The sequence below is a fragment of the Arachis hypogaea genome, chromosome 16 (genome assembly GCF_003086295.3).
Source record: "Arachis hypogaea cultivar Tifrunner chromosome 16, arahy.Tifrunner.gnm2.J5K5, whole genome shotgun sequence".
NCBI classification, from domain to species: domain Eukaryota; kingdom Viridiplantae; phylum Streptophyta; class Magnoliopsida; order Fabales; family Fabaceae; genus Arachis; species Arachis hypogaea.
Window position 1 is genome coordinate 127,584,205 of NC_092051.1, and position 14,467 is coordinate 127,598,671.

Below are 14,467 nucleotides of genomic sequence, written 5' to 3' on the forward strand. Positions count from 1 at the left end.
ATACATGAAAAAGAAATGAGGGTCCTCCTCAGAAGCCCTCACAAAACAAACCCGGTCTTCCGGACCCGGGGCAACCAGCTTATATTTTGGCTTGTCCTCATCAAAAGCACAAATCCTATGATGCGTGCAAAGATCAGTGATGTAGTCAGTATCTACCAAATGTTCTTCTCCAAGAACTGTAACATCCACCCACTGAGCGAGGGACTCTAGAGAAGACATTTCTCCCTATATAAAAGAAGATAACGAAACCTACAAAGAAAAAAGAAAAAAAAAGGATAAAAAAGAAGGTCTCTAAGGGGCCTGTGATCAGATCCTCAACAAAACAGAGTCACTAAGCCTATAGTCAATACTCCTCTCAAAGGAAAAGCATGCAAACAAAAGCATTTGTAAAACAGAGAGAGCAGAGAAAAGAACTAACATTTGCTTAAAAAAGGGGGGAAGCGGTAGTGGCTCGGAGAAAGGAGGAGTCCCTTCGAACAGAGGTTTCTTTTGGATAGAGAATGCAAATACAACAGTTTTCAGAAATGAAACAAATAAAGAGAGGGAAAATATTTATAAACACATTAGGGGCATAATAGTAAAAACGGAGCCAGTCATTAATGAGACGCGCCGTTACCAATGTAACCGCTCCCCATGTGTAAATAGGCAAATCCCTAACCGACGCGACGTTTGATTAGACACGACTGTTGGGGAACTTTGAAACACGTCGGTTCCGAAAAATCACGTCGGTTCCGAAAACAGGTCGGTTATAAGCCCAAGTCAAAATACTCGAGCCCAACTCTTAAAAGAAATTGTACTTGAGTAGGGGCACTGTTCATACCCTGGCCCAATGCTAAAGGCCCAGGTCCAAACGAGAGGCCCAATCCAAAGGATTGACCCTCCCTCTACACCTTCCCTCAAGAAGTCGGTTCTTATCACGACCTGCTCTAAGGAAGTCAGGAGTACAGATTAACTGGCAAATAACACCTATTCGAATAGGTAATTGCCCCTAGAATCTCTCAACCCACTTCCAGGAGCCATATCCCAATTTCCCCAAGATAAAGGGACGGTTAATCCTCCTTAAAAGGAGGATCTACTCCAACAGTGGTTATTGGTTCACCACTATAAATACACTGATATCCCTCAGGTATCTCTAAGCCCCAATACTCTCTAGGCCTGCTTACACTGTTGCTAACTTAAGCATCGGAGTGTCTTTGCAGGTACTCCCCCCAATTATCTCACACACAGAAATCGGACGGAAGCCTCAAGGCGCGAACCTGCTTGGAGGTTTTCTTCCTCAGACGATTGGGCCAACCCAGCGAATCCAGCCCATTAATCTCCGGTTACCCAACGTAACAAATACATTAAAAGAAGAATGGTAGACGGTCATCAGAATTTATTGTTTTGGTCATCAGTTAGTTACTAATATTTAAAAAGAGGAATGCTAGGGGTCAGCAATTTTTGTGATTTGTAGCCATCAAATAACCATCAATGATGGTTTTAATGGTGTGAGATTGGTGTGAGATTTCATCCAATGGCTCACTTTTCTTTGCTGGTTACATGCTGGCCAGAATTTAACAAAGTTGTTGGTCCCCTAGACTTTTCCATATAAAAATATGAGATAAAGTATGTTATTAGATTATTAGAATAAAAAAAATTAAACTAAAAAAATTAAGTTGATGATTAAATAATGGCCAAAAACAATAAATTCTGATATCCCTAACATTTTTTTATAAAATACTTTAATATTAATACATATAGTAACTTTTATATTCCATAATAATTTACTACAATTAAAAATATGAATATTAATATGCTAATGAGTTATAGCTCAAATGGCATAGTTTCTTCATATTCAATTAAGAGGTTGCAGGTTCGAGTCTCCTATCTTTAGTAATATATATATATATATATATATATATATATATATATATATGAACATTAATATATAATTTTCATATTATTAAACATAAAAATCTCATACTTTTAAAGTTAATAATAATAATATATAATTTTAAGATTATTACACATGATATAGATAACAATTAACAATGAAAAAAATTAACAAACGCTAGTTACATACTTAAAAAAAAAATTTGAATTATGTATTTTACCTTCTAATATTATTTTTCACGGTAACATAATTTTGCTTCATAATTACCATATTGTTAACATATATATAATCATATTTTACTTTATCTGCATATATAATAGGGTTAACTACTAATTCAGTATTCGAAAAATTTAGCTACTGATCAAAAGATTCTTAAACGATATTATCGACAAAACAACTCTTGAATAATTTGAAAATATAATAAAAAGAACCAATAAATATTATACTTTTTATAAGTAACCAACAAACTTTCATATTTAGCAAATCACTTAATTATTAGATCTAAATTTTTGTAACAATATTTAAATAAATATTTAGAAAGTGCACAAAAAATTAAAATAAAATATAATTTTTAATTTTTTTTACTTTTTCAAATAAATATGATCATTCACAGTAAAAAAATTTTGACAGTTTACTCTATATAATATTACTATAATAATATTAACATAACAATACAGCATAACTCTATTAATATGCAAAACTAATAATTTTGTTTGTTGTTGTTTTTACTCCATTTATTGTATTGAATTTCTTGTTCAAAAAAAAATATGCAAAACTAATAATAAAATATAAATTTATATAACATACAAATAAATATTAATATTTGTATAGACACTCTCATTAGATCACAAGATATATACTCTTGTCAGTGTCATAGGACATAGGTGCAGGGTTCTAACACTTGACGACTCACCAGCATCTCGCATGGCTCACCATATTCATGTTCAACTCCCTGCTACACCACTCAGATGCCCATCACCAACAATAAATCAATATAATAAATAATTTCTATTATTTGAAATTATTAGGGCAATCTCAAACAATGTCCACCACCTTCGTATACACCCTCTTGTATACTTTTTGCTGCTGTATTAAAAATAACAACCATGGTAAATATACATTAAAACTAGTTACCGTAATAAAATACACATTAAAATATAAAATATATATTAAAAATAAGTTATATTATACGTATATTTATATAAATACATATAAAATAATTAATAAAAAATGATAAAAAAAATAAATTTTAATTTTATAACATAAAAAAGGGTGTACAAAAGATATGTACAAAAAAAGGTGAAAAAACATTATTTCGATAAGGTATGGGGATAATTTAATAAATTGAAAATAAGCTAAAAGAATTTATTCAAAATGGAATTAATAATACACTGGTTGGGAAACAAAGCGTTTGTATGAATGAGGCATATGCATGGTTTATTTATTTATTGAGCAAACTACTTAAATGATATTAAAAAATTTACATCACTAACAAAAAAAAAACTTTAGAAATCAAATTTCGATACAAATTTTTGCAATTATTATTAAAAAAATAAGATCTTTTCATCTTTAAAATTTAATAATTTTATGTCAAATAAATTTTTTTAAAAAATGAAAAGAAAAATAGAGATTAAATTTTGTTCCGATTTTTTTATACACTTTCTAAATTTTTAAATATTGACACAAAAATTTAAATCAAAATCGTTTATTAAATACAAGTTTTTTTATCACTTATAAAAAATATAATAATTATTTATTATTTTTGTAACATTTTCAAATCATTCAAGAGTTATTTTATCAATAACATCTTTCAAAGACTTTTTGTGAGCGACTAAATCTTTTGGTGGTATCCATCACTCGAACAAGCATTCCGCAGTCCAAGAAGATGGGACTTGAGTCTTGAGTCTCGAGTCTACAGATCTAGAAGGAAAAAATTGTCTTCTGACTACGACTATTAGCTTCAACAGATAAGCCTCTAATTGGTAATGTACCTTTAATATTACATAGTTTTGGGGACTTCAGGAATCAGAAAGTTCTATAAGTTGCTTGACCACATTTGGATCTGCAAGGGTGCTTGTATCCCCAAGTTCATCCAGTTGCCTGGCGGCGATTTTTCGAAGAATTCTTCTCATTATCTTTCCGCTCCTGGTCTTCGGGAGGCCGGGCGCCCAATGGATTTTGTCGGGTGCGGCGAACGCTCCTATCTGAAATGTTTGAACAAAAAGAGAATGAAAATTAAGTTTTAAATAAAGATTCTATTCAGAAATCTGTAATGCATCAATGCATGATCAATCAGGTCCTTCCATGTTATGTTTTCTGGGCTTTTTATTGCAGTGACAAATTGCAACACAGAACTGTTCAATTCAGACACAGACCTAACACATTCGTTATACCCAATGTATCATTGCATCTAGATGTTGGAAATAACAAACAGCAATAACAGTTAAGATTTCAGCAGGCTTTTGGGTTATATTCTCTGATTAAACAGTGAAATTCTGATGAATATTTTGAACGAGTCCAGTGATGATGCAGACTAATGACCTCTTGTAGGAGAAGAAAGTGTAAAGGAAACAAAATATAGCTCAAAAAGCAGTTGTGTTAGAATTTAAGGCACAATAGCTCCAAAGAACAATTGCCATGAAGATACTTCTTCATTTTCTTTTCTTTCATTACTGTGATTGTGTAATGAATCCAGACATAGATGATAAAGTTTACATAAAACACTGATCCATCCAGTGTATCATTACCTATTATGACAATTATACCATTTCTCAAATACGCTTTTAGAAAATGTGTTATTACATGAGAAAATAAAAAGGTACAGACCTGCTTTCGAACTGTGAGTATAAGGTCCTTTCGTAAGTCTTCACTGTAAGGAACACTGTCCACAAGCGTTACAAATGCATAGATACCCTGACCTTTGACCTGCAGTGGTAAGAGAGACCGCAATCACTTGGTAATGCTACAACGAAACTATATGTATTTTGACATTTTCTTTCGTACAAACACATACTTGATAGCTGATGAGCCACACACTGAAGAAAATATTATAATACCTCATGCTCGACACCGACAACAGCAGCCTCTGCACATTGAGGATGTGACACTAAAGCTGATTCCACTTCAGCTGTGCCAATACGGTGTCCGCTGCATATTAACAATACTAAGTCAGACTTATAAACATCACATACAGCTGCAGTGTTGCAACAACTCCACTCATCTGACAGGCTTGTATGTGAATCAAAATTGAAATTGGAACTCTCCAGAATCATCAGTAAAAGCTTTGGAATTCTAACAATACCTGACATTGATGACATCATCCACTCTTCCTGTGAGCCAATGGTATCCATCTTTATCCCTGAAAAGAAGTTAAAAAAGTATGTTGAACATAATTATCCAATGCAATTCTTCATGTTCTGTGTTTTCTGGGATTGGATTCAGAATTCAGAAACATAATTCAGACGGGATAGACTCAAATCAAAGAGAGTATGCAAGTACTGTGACATCGGAAAATATTATGATTAACGAACAATCTGTGTCAGTCAATCACTAACCTTCTGCAGCCATCACCACTGAAATAGTAACCAGCAAATGGCTTGAAATATGTTGTTTCATATCTTTCATGATCACCATATAGAGTTCGGAATGCCCCAGGCCAAGACTTCTTAATGCACAAGTAACCACTGCACTCACCATCTATTTCAACTCCTTTCTCATCCACTATCACAGGCTACAGTTATACATTATTTGTCAGTGGTGAAGGTCAAATACTAGCTGGGAGATTACAACAAATTCATAAATTATAAAGTGAATATCTGAAGGTTGGGTAAAAGACCTGAATTCCAAAGAAAGGGAAAGTTGCAGAACCAGGCTTTTGGGCCCAAGCACCTGGTAGTGGAGTTATCTGGATGTAACAGTGAAGAATTAAGTCCCAAAAACTGAATGCACAAATATGATATGTTTATATATGCACAAATCTAGCCAGCCTGCATAGTGGAAAACGGCATGGTGGTGGTTTTTTCACAAGAGATTGAAACCTAGCTCTCTATATTCATGTTCAATGTCTACAATATTGACAAAATTAGAACCCAGTCATCCGAAGTTAAAATACCATGAAGCCACCAGTTTCTGTTTGCCACCAAGTATCCGAGATAGGGCACCTTGAATCTCCGACTACATTGTAAAACCACCTGAAAGAGTGGGATCAAGAATCCTTCAGAATGCCATTTGATATAGAAAATTAAGTTATTTGATATAGATAATAACCTCCATGCACTTGGATTTATGGGCTCGCCCACACTGCCCAAAACCCGTAAAGATTTCCTTGAGTATCGGGTAACGTACTGCAACAATTGCAATATTTCAAAATGAAAATAAATACATGAAAGAAATCAACATAACCTTATCCAACTCCTTCATCAAACTAGGAGTGCCCTTTAATCCATTGCACAGTTTACAGTCCGAAATTTTAGGGAAGGGAATACATATCTGATTTGTATAATGCATAGGAATGAATAGAAGATGATATTATTCTTAAAGAGATCATATTTATGGCGGAAGAGCCTCCCAATGCTAAACACAATTATATTGGTTTCTGTTTTCATTTTCTGTCTATATTTTGTGTTTATTAGTTTTAAAACTTTGTGAAGAATATAGTAGAAAATAGTGAAAAATATAATAAAATCCTATTCTATGTTTTTTTTTTCCCTATTTGTACAATACTGTTCAAAAAATTCAGAAAAAAAAAAAAAGAAATGTGGAGAAAGTAAACCAAACAAGTTCCTAGGTTTTCTTCAACCATCATAGGAAGGCCACAAGACACAAGATGTGTCATGGGAGTGTGCTGGTGTGTGCTCACACGTATCCAAAATCCAAAGGCATTTATTCGCAAATCAATTTCACACAGGTACACTGTAAACATGAGAGCATAGAGGTATCTTACCGCTTCACCATCACGCATGAGAGACCGCACCAATGTGGGGGCAGTGTAGAATATTGACACTTTATATTTGTCAACAATGTCCCAGCAGCGCCCAGCATCAGGATAATTAGGAGCCTGCATTCAGGTAATCTTTTAGATTTACGGTGAAGTATTTATTTGCAATTCCTTGATCCTCATAATTTACTGTCTATGGACGTACTATGACAATTTAACAGTTGAGTTTTCATGAAAATGTTAGAAATGGAATCAGCATGAATAGAATAGTAGAATAGGATATTGTATTGTAATAGCAATGTGCTGAGGAACCCTACAAATTGGGGAAGAACACTAAGACACACTGTTTGATACAGTGAGGAAGTATGGGGGGTTCCCTACTCTCTTACAACCACGATTATCAACAACCCCCACTTATTTGCCTCTAACCGACTGACTTTCCCGCCTAAACTCACTAGTTAGTTACAATCCGCTGGGCCTAACTAGATCCCAAGTTTTCCCTTTATATTTATGATGTCAGCACAGTTTTTTGAAATATACTAGAGCTCAGCATGGAAATCAAACCATAACCTTGATAACAGAAAGACCAGGCTAAAGCTTTTGCCTCCTGCTTATGATGGCTTTGAACTTCTTAGCATCAACTAAAGAGCCTATTGAAAGGGATATTAATTCAATTTCACTGGTAAGTAAGAAGCCATATAAAATCCATTTTTCCGTGTTGTTTTAGAATGGACTCGATGTGTTTCTCTCAAAACATTAATGTCAATTTCGCACAGCCCTATATTAGTGGTAAAATACATTCTTTTTCTCATAAAATTCTTAAACTGTAGAAATAAAAACTTATTGTTGAATTCCCCTTTTTTTCTGTGAATATGTGTGTGTTTGAACTAATAACAAGTCTGTTGGATTCATTTTCTCAAGTTCCATCATGCATATAAATAATTACAGTATATTTCAGTTTTAAAATATATTACCCCTTCATACACTAAAACAGTTGCACCATTGAGCAAGGGTCCATAAGTGACATAGCTGTGCCCAGTAATCCAACCACAATCAGCCGTACACCTTTAGCCAGGAAATAAAGGTGTTAAATAAGTGTCCGGATCTGACATTCATGAAAAACATCCAAAGATAAAAAAGGATGTAGAGTATAAGCTTTCAATTGTACCAGTAGATGTCGGATGGTTTGTAGTCAAATGCGTACTTGAATGTTGTGGCAGTGTATACCATGTAACCACCGGTGGTATGGAGGACACCCTTTATAATATAGATTAGAAATTAGAAAGCAGCAACTGTAAGTAAAGGAAAGAAGAAAAAGGCAACAAAACTAATGAAGTACAGCAGTAACAGCTCACAAATACCTTAGGTTTTCCAGTGCTTCCACTTGTATAGAGTAGAAAAAGTGGATCCTCGGCATCAACCCACTCCACTGGGCAAGTACTTGGATATTTAGGAATAACATCCTGCAACGCACATAAAGTATTAGCCGAAAATGAACATGTGAACCTCTATCATCAATATTCACATAAAACCTGATCATCAGAAACAAAAATTCTGATTAAAACAGTTATATGACTCGGTAATTCCGAGGCATAGCATGTATTCCGCATTGATATGGTAAACTGAAATTGTGTTACCAACAGTTAGCACTTAGCAGGCCATATGAGAGTATATTATCACCAACCAAAAGTTTTATACTAACCTGCCACCATATATCCCGACCTTGCGTCCATTTTGTATCTTCTCTCTTCAGTGCCACTGGGTTATCATAAACTAAGCATACATCTGCTTAGACAAGAAGCACCATTGCAAAAATAAACAAGTTAAAGAAACTAACAAAAGTAACAAAATGTATCTGGGAAGTAATTGGTTATATGTAATATGTATGAATGTATGTATGTATGCATGCACAGACAAGTGAATGCCCGTTACATGATGAAAAAATAAATATTCAATATAGAATACAAATAACATCCCAGCCTGCATTTTATTTGTCAATATCAACTTAGTTGCACAAACTTTGGAAAGGTGAGTGACACTTGCTACAATTTTTTTCTTTACCTTCTTGAAAGTGCTACTATCTAATCATCATATGGGAAATGGGATTCTATCAAGCTATCGTCATACTAATAAGCTCACTCACTATGAGCTACAAAGAGGTGCAAAATGTTGCTATACTGATATGATATCTCTATCTGTGCTTGTGTGCAAGGAAACATGTTTAAATGGTAATATGCGGAAAAAGAAAAAAAAAAAAGAGGGGGGGGGGGGGGAGTATAACTACAATATATTTATTTAAAAGATTGTAGCTCTGAAACTATAAACAGATATGATATTCCCCGACCTACGGAGACCCCATCCTTAGCTGAATCATTGATGGCAGCATCAACTATGTCTTTCAGAAGAATAGGTTTGGTGCCCCTTCTAACAGCATTGCAAGTAATTACAGCTTTTGGTTTACAGTCAGTGATTCTCTGTGCAAGAGATTCTGCAGAAAAACCGGCAAATACAACCTAAACAAATCAAAAAAACCTAAAATGTATTAAAAGGCAAGTGAAACATATCAAGGAATCTAATAATCATGAGAATATGAGTGAACAAATAAAGAAAAGGTGGACAGTTCTAAGAAAAAGCTTTTGTACAATACCGAATGAACAGCACCAATGCGAGCACAGGCAAGCATTGTGATGGGGAGCTCATTGATCATTGGCAAATAAACAATTACAGCATCGCCTTTCTTCACACCAATATCTTTCAGGTAGTTTGCAACCTGGAAAATGACGACAACAAAGAAAAAGGTCAATCTTTTTCCGCCAATCTTCAATATTGTATCCCAACCTAACATCATTCTAGCACCTGAAATTGAGAAATTCCGTCCGATAGAGACTGAAGGGAAAGTCATAACTCATAACTAACCTGGCAAACTTGATTGAGAAGCTGAGAGTAAGTTAAACTGCCATCTAAACCGGGCTCATTGCCTTCCCAGTAAAGAGCAACTTTATCACCAAGTCCAGCTTCAATATTTCTATCCAGGCAATTATAACACACGTTGGTAATGCCACCCTTGAACCACTGAATTAGAACAACAGACAAAAGGTCAAAACTACTCACCAGATCAATAAAAAGTAAAATAAAACAAAATCAATGCAACCAAGATCCAAATCAGAGTGAAAAGAATGGCACCTCAATCTTGATCTTGCCGTCCCTGACATCAAAATTTTCATCGCAGACTTTCTCACCCCATTTCTGTTTCCAGTAGAACTGTGATGCAATCTCAGACCAGAATCCATCAGGGTCCTCAATTGACCTCTTATACATCTCCATATACTAACAGATCACAATTCAAAAAACAGTAAATTCATATTTATTTGAAACAAAATGAAAGAAACCCTAGAACACACGATGATAATTCATCTGAGATCTAACCTGTTCAGGTGAGTGAACATTTGCTTGATCAGAGAATTCTTTGCTGGGAAGAACAAGATCATCTTCTTCAGATGCAAGAGCTTCACCAAGAATCACAGCTTTCAAGTGTGGAATGTGGCCAGCGCCATTTGGCATTAACTTCCTTGAATCGACGTGGCGCAGGTAACTCTCTGTCCTCATATTATTATTTGAATCCATGAAATTATTATTATTATTCCTCCTATTATTAGTGTTTATTCTTCTTCTGTTACAATTGAACTGAAGAAGATACACAGAAGCAGAAGCAGAAGCAGAAGGGTTTCTGAAGAGAGGTTCACGTGCACCACCAGCAGCAGCGGCACACACAATTGAATTATACGGCACAGGAATCATTCTGCCACATTTGTCAACTGCTCTATAAATATTATTATACGTTAATAAAATATGATTATTATATATCATATCATAATAATTTATTTGGTTTACTTGTTTCTTAGCTGAGAATTTAAGGCGAGCGTAATAATAAAATAATAATATTTAAAATTAAAATATTAATAATAAAATTTGGTTTCTGTTTCAAAACGTAATCAATAAAAAAAAATGAAGGTGAGATGATGAGGTCATGAGGGAGAGTGGGAGCAAGATTATGGTGATCCAATTCTGAGTTAACTGATATTTTTAAAGAGGATGGTGATGTGTTCGATTTTCATAGCCTATTGTGGCTCAGTCAAAATTATTGAAATTTAAACTAACGAAAATTATGGGAATCATTAGGGACAGTGCCAATTTGTTTGTGTCCTTAGAGTCAAGGGCTGCTATTAGCTTGCGTAGATTATGAAATCATGAAACTGAAATGATTATGTGGATAAATAAATCGGAAAACATAGGTTGTTACAACTGTAAATTGTTATATATATGTTATGTTTATATTGGCACAATGGTCTCACATCAAAATAGTTATCAAGAGATTGTGATGTTATGCAGACTATAGGATAAATAAAAAAAAAAAAGATAAATTAAAAAAAGAAAACGGATTGGCGTAGTAGTGGCTGCTTAAGTGCTTACAAGGCTGACTAAAATTTTTTAAAGATAATTAAGAGAAAAAATAAAAAAAGAAAATTATAGACTAAGAAGATAATTCAATATTTTTTCCATGACAACTATTATCAATTTATCATCCTCGTGTAAAGGTCTGAAACCTTTGCTTTTAACACTTGAAAGATATGAGAGTAGAGACTTACACGGAATTTGACTTTGATGATCAAGGATTCAATTCCCACAGAGAAATTGAAGAAGAGTTTCAATTTTCAAAGTGAGCGAGTTCTTTAGAATTGAGTTCTTTAGAACTTGGAAGAGTTTCTTTTTGGTTATGACTCTCAAATTCTTGATAAGGGAACAAACAAAATCTTGCATATGCATAGCACGTGACATTACAGAACATTGACGGCTGGTTTTATTTGCCTGATTTTGCAGTCGGAAACTACAATGCCGTTTCCAACAAACGATAAGGGGGGCAACCATGGTTTCTTCCTTTGCTTGGATTATTTTGTTTGTTTATCTTTTGAGAAAATAATATGGAAAATACTAGGTACAACAAAAACAAAACAAACAAAAACTGCTTAAATAGAGGGACATTCACGTTCAAGATTACTTTTAAACTTCTTCCAAGGTGAAAGAAGCTCCACATGCGAAAGTTGTAACTTCATTGCCATCTTTGCCATAGTATCTGCCACCGTGTTTGCATCTCTCATAATCAAACGAAAGTCAACCCGCCAATTCCAATGCATAATATCTCTTATTTTGAGCATCAGTGGATCAATAAACCCAAAACCATCTTGAGTAACAAGATTAAATGCTTCCACACAATCCGTCTCACAAATAACATCTCGTTGACCCACATCCCAAGCTAAAGATATCCTCTCCAAATAGCAAACAATTCCCTTTGAAGAATAATATTACTCTCAATCATTCCCAAACACCCCCTTTGCCAGCTCCCATTACAATCTCTAATAACACAAGCAAAACCAACACTATCACCCGAACCAAAATAACTAGCATCACAATTAATCTTAAAAGTACTAATAGATGGGGGATTCCAAAAACCATTTAGAGTAGAGGAAAGGGACATACGTTGTAATTCAAAAATATTCCTAAGCTCCTTTTCTGAAGTTAATGCCAGACAAATCACTTTTTCCGGAGGCCAAGTTTCATGGGGATTAAAGATGTCATTATTCCTTGCTCGCCATATCCACCAAAGTCCCGAAAAGAACTTGAACGGATGCTCTCTGCTATGATACAAGATTAATTAATATTATTTAATTAATTTTTAATTAAAACATATTTCTATTTTTAGGATACACATTTATAATTAAGATTAATTTAAATTTTAAAAACTAAAATTTCTCTAACTTTCTACTCACTTCATAATTAGTTATTATTTTCTTCTTTTATGTTTTTTCTCTCTCTATACCACGGTTTTCTTCTTTAATATTCCAATTTTATATTTTTTCCCTCTCTATAAAACGGTTTTCTTCTTTAATATTCCAATTTGTATCTGCAGAAAAAAAGAATTTAAAATCCATGCATTTAGAAAAAAATTAATCCCTTACTTATTGTACCTTTGATAAAATGCAAGATCTGTTTTATGACTTTCTAGTGATGAATGGTCGAATATAATTATATTCACAAACTAAAATATTTTCAATTGTAGTTTCTTAACACATCTAAAATTATTAAGTTATACAAAAAATATTTTTAAAACACATCCAAAATCATAAATCTAAAATTTAAATTTAAACATTAAAAAATAATTATAACACATCTAAAATTATGAAGTTATATGGAAAATATTTTTGAAACACATCCAAAATCATAAATCTAAAATCTAAATTTAAACATTAAAAAACAATTGTAACACATCTAAAATGATTAAGTTATACAAAAAATATTTTTAAAACACATCCAAAATCATAAATCTAAAATTTAAATTTAAACATTAAAAAACAATTGTAACACATCTAAAATTATAAAGTTATACATAAAATATTTTTGAAATACATCCAAAATTATAAATCTAAAATCTAAATTTAAACATTAAAAAATAATTGTAACACATCTAAAATTATGAAGTTATACAGAAAATATTTTTAAAACACTTTCAAAATACAGAAATTGCACATGCAAAAATAATTTAACATTGCAATATATATGAAAATCTCTTTAGGCCATTTTATTCGATTTTTTATTTCAAAAAAATCAAAATTTATATAGCATAATAAAAAAAAGGTAATGGTGTCAGAGACCCATCCAAACCTTAGGTAAGTTTTCGACGTAAACGAACGACGACGAAAATGAGTGTTGACGAAGGGGAATGTGGCATTGTGAATGAGCGCCGAGAAGGAGGAAGGCAGCGTCGAGTGTTTTGACATGGGGCAAACGTGACTTCTGTACTTCTTTGAGTGTTTTGTACAGGTTTAATTAATAATTTGATGGTTTAAGATTTATTTTATAATTTTAAAATCAAATTTTTAAATTTTGAATAATTTGATTTTTAGATATGTATTTAAATTATAATATATTAATAATTAAATAAATTAAATATGAAACAGAAATTTAAAATTTAAATTTTAAATTTTAGTTTTTTTTAGATTGTATTTTGAATATGTATTTAATTTTAAAAAGACAGTAAATTCATTTATTATTTGTAGATGTATTTGTTTTTATTTTTTTTAAATTATTATAATAAAAGACTGAATGTTATACCATTTTTAAAGGATACCTAGTTGAATTGAAATAATATAGTAGTAGTACAGTTTGTTTTTGCCTGAATAATGCATATTCTGACGTTGCTTTTATTGGGTGCATCGGTAAAATTAACTAAATTGTTTGGAAAGTTATAATGCGGTTAAATAAGAGTTTGTAGTTAAATTATTATTTAAGATGATTTATTTTTTAAATTTATTTTTAAAAGATTTTATTAATTAAAGTGATTTTTTAGATTGTATTTGATTCTAAAAATAAGATAAAACAGTATATTAAGAATAAAACATAAAAGATACAAACACAAAATTTAATGTTTTAATATTTTATTTAGTAATAATTAGAATAAATTATAAATTATTCTCAATTATTTTTTATACAAAACATTTAGAAAAAAGATATAATAATAAAAAAAATTTAATTATAAAAATTTAATAAAAATAAAAAAAGAAAAAATAAACAGTGTCTTTGTTAGTGTTTCTATGTCTGTTTTG

At 32.4% G+C, this 14,467-nt stretch overlaps 1 protein-coding gene across 8 annotated transcripts; it reads right to left on the reverse strand.

Annotated features, from left to right (window-relative positions):
- Window positions 1–2,641: 2,641 nt before the first annotated feature.
- On the reverse strand, window positions 2,642–11,809 carry LOC112754928 (acetyl-coenzyme A synthetase, chloroplastic/glyoxysomal). Of its 8 annotated transcripts, none has more exons than XM_072221178.1 (20): window positions 11,456–11,809; window positions 10,236–10,624; window positions 9,993–10,136; window positions 9,726–9,881; window positions 9,457–9,579; window positions 9,154–9,322; window positions 8,512–8,594; window positions 8,171–8,272; window positions 7,978–8,066; window positions 7,784–7,874; window positions 6,816–6,929; window positions 6,140–6,216; window positions 5,985–6,063; window positions 5,709–5,777; window positions 5,428–5,603; window positions 5,175–5,231; window positions 4,930–5,020; window positions 4,700–4,798; window positions 3,865–4,077; window positions 2,642–2,959 (listed from the first exon to the last, which is right to left on the reverse strand). In XM_072221178.1, exons 2-19 carry the CDS (start codon window positions 10,605–10,607, stop codon window positions 3,892–3,894), a joined length of 2,277 nt encoding a protein of 758 aa, XP_072077279.1. In that variant the 5' UTR covers window positions 10,608–10,624; window positions 11,456–11,809; the 3' UTR covers window positions 2,642–2,959; window positions 3,865–3,891. The 8 variants fall into 8 exon arrangements, with proteins under 8 accessions (XP_072077279.1, XP_072077280.1, XP_072077277.1 ...); XM_072221179.1 differs by having other exon boundaries at window positions 2,642–2,956; window positions 10,236–10,629; XM_072221176.1 differs by lacking the exon at window positions 11,456–11,809 and having other exon boundaries at window positions 2,642–2,956; window positions 10,236–11,222.
- Window positions 11,810–14,467: the final 2,658 nt, after the last annotated feature.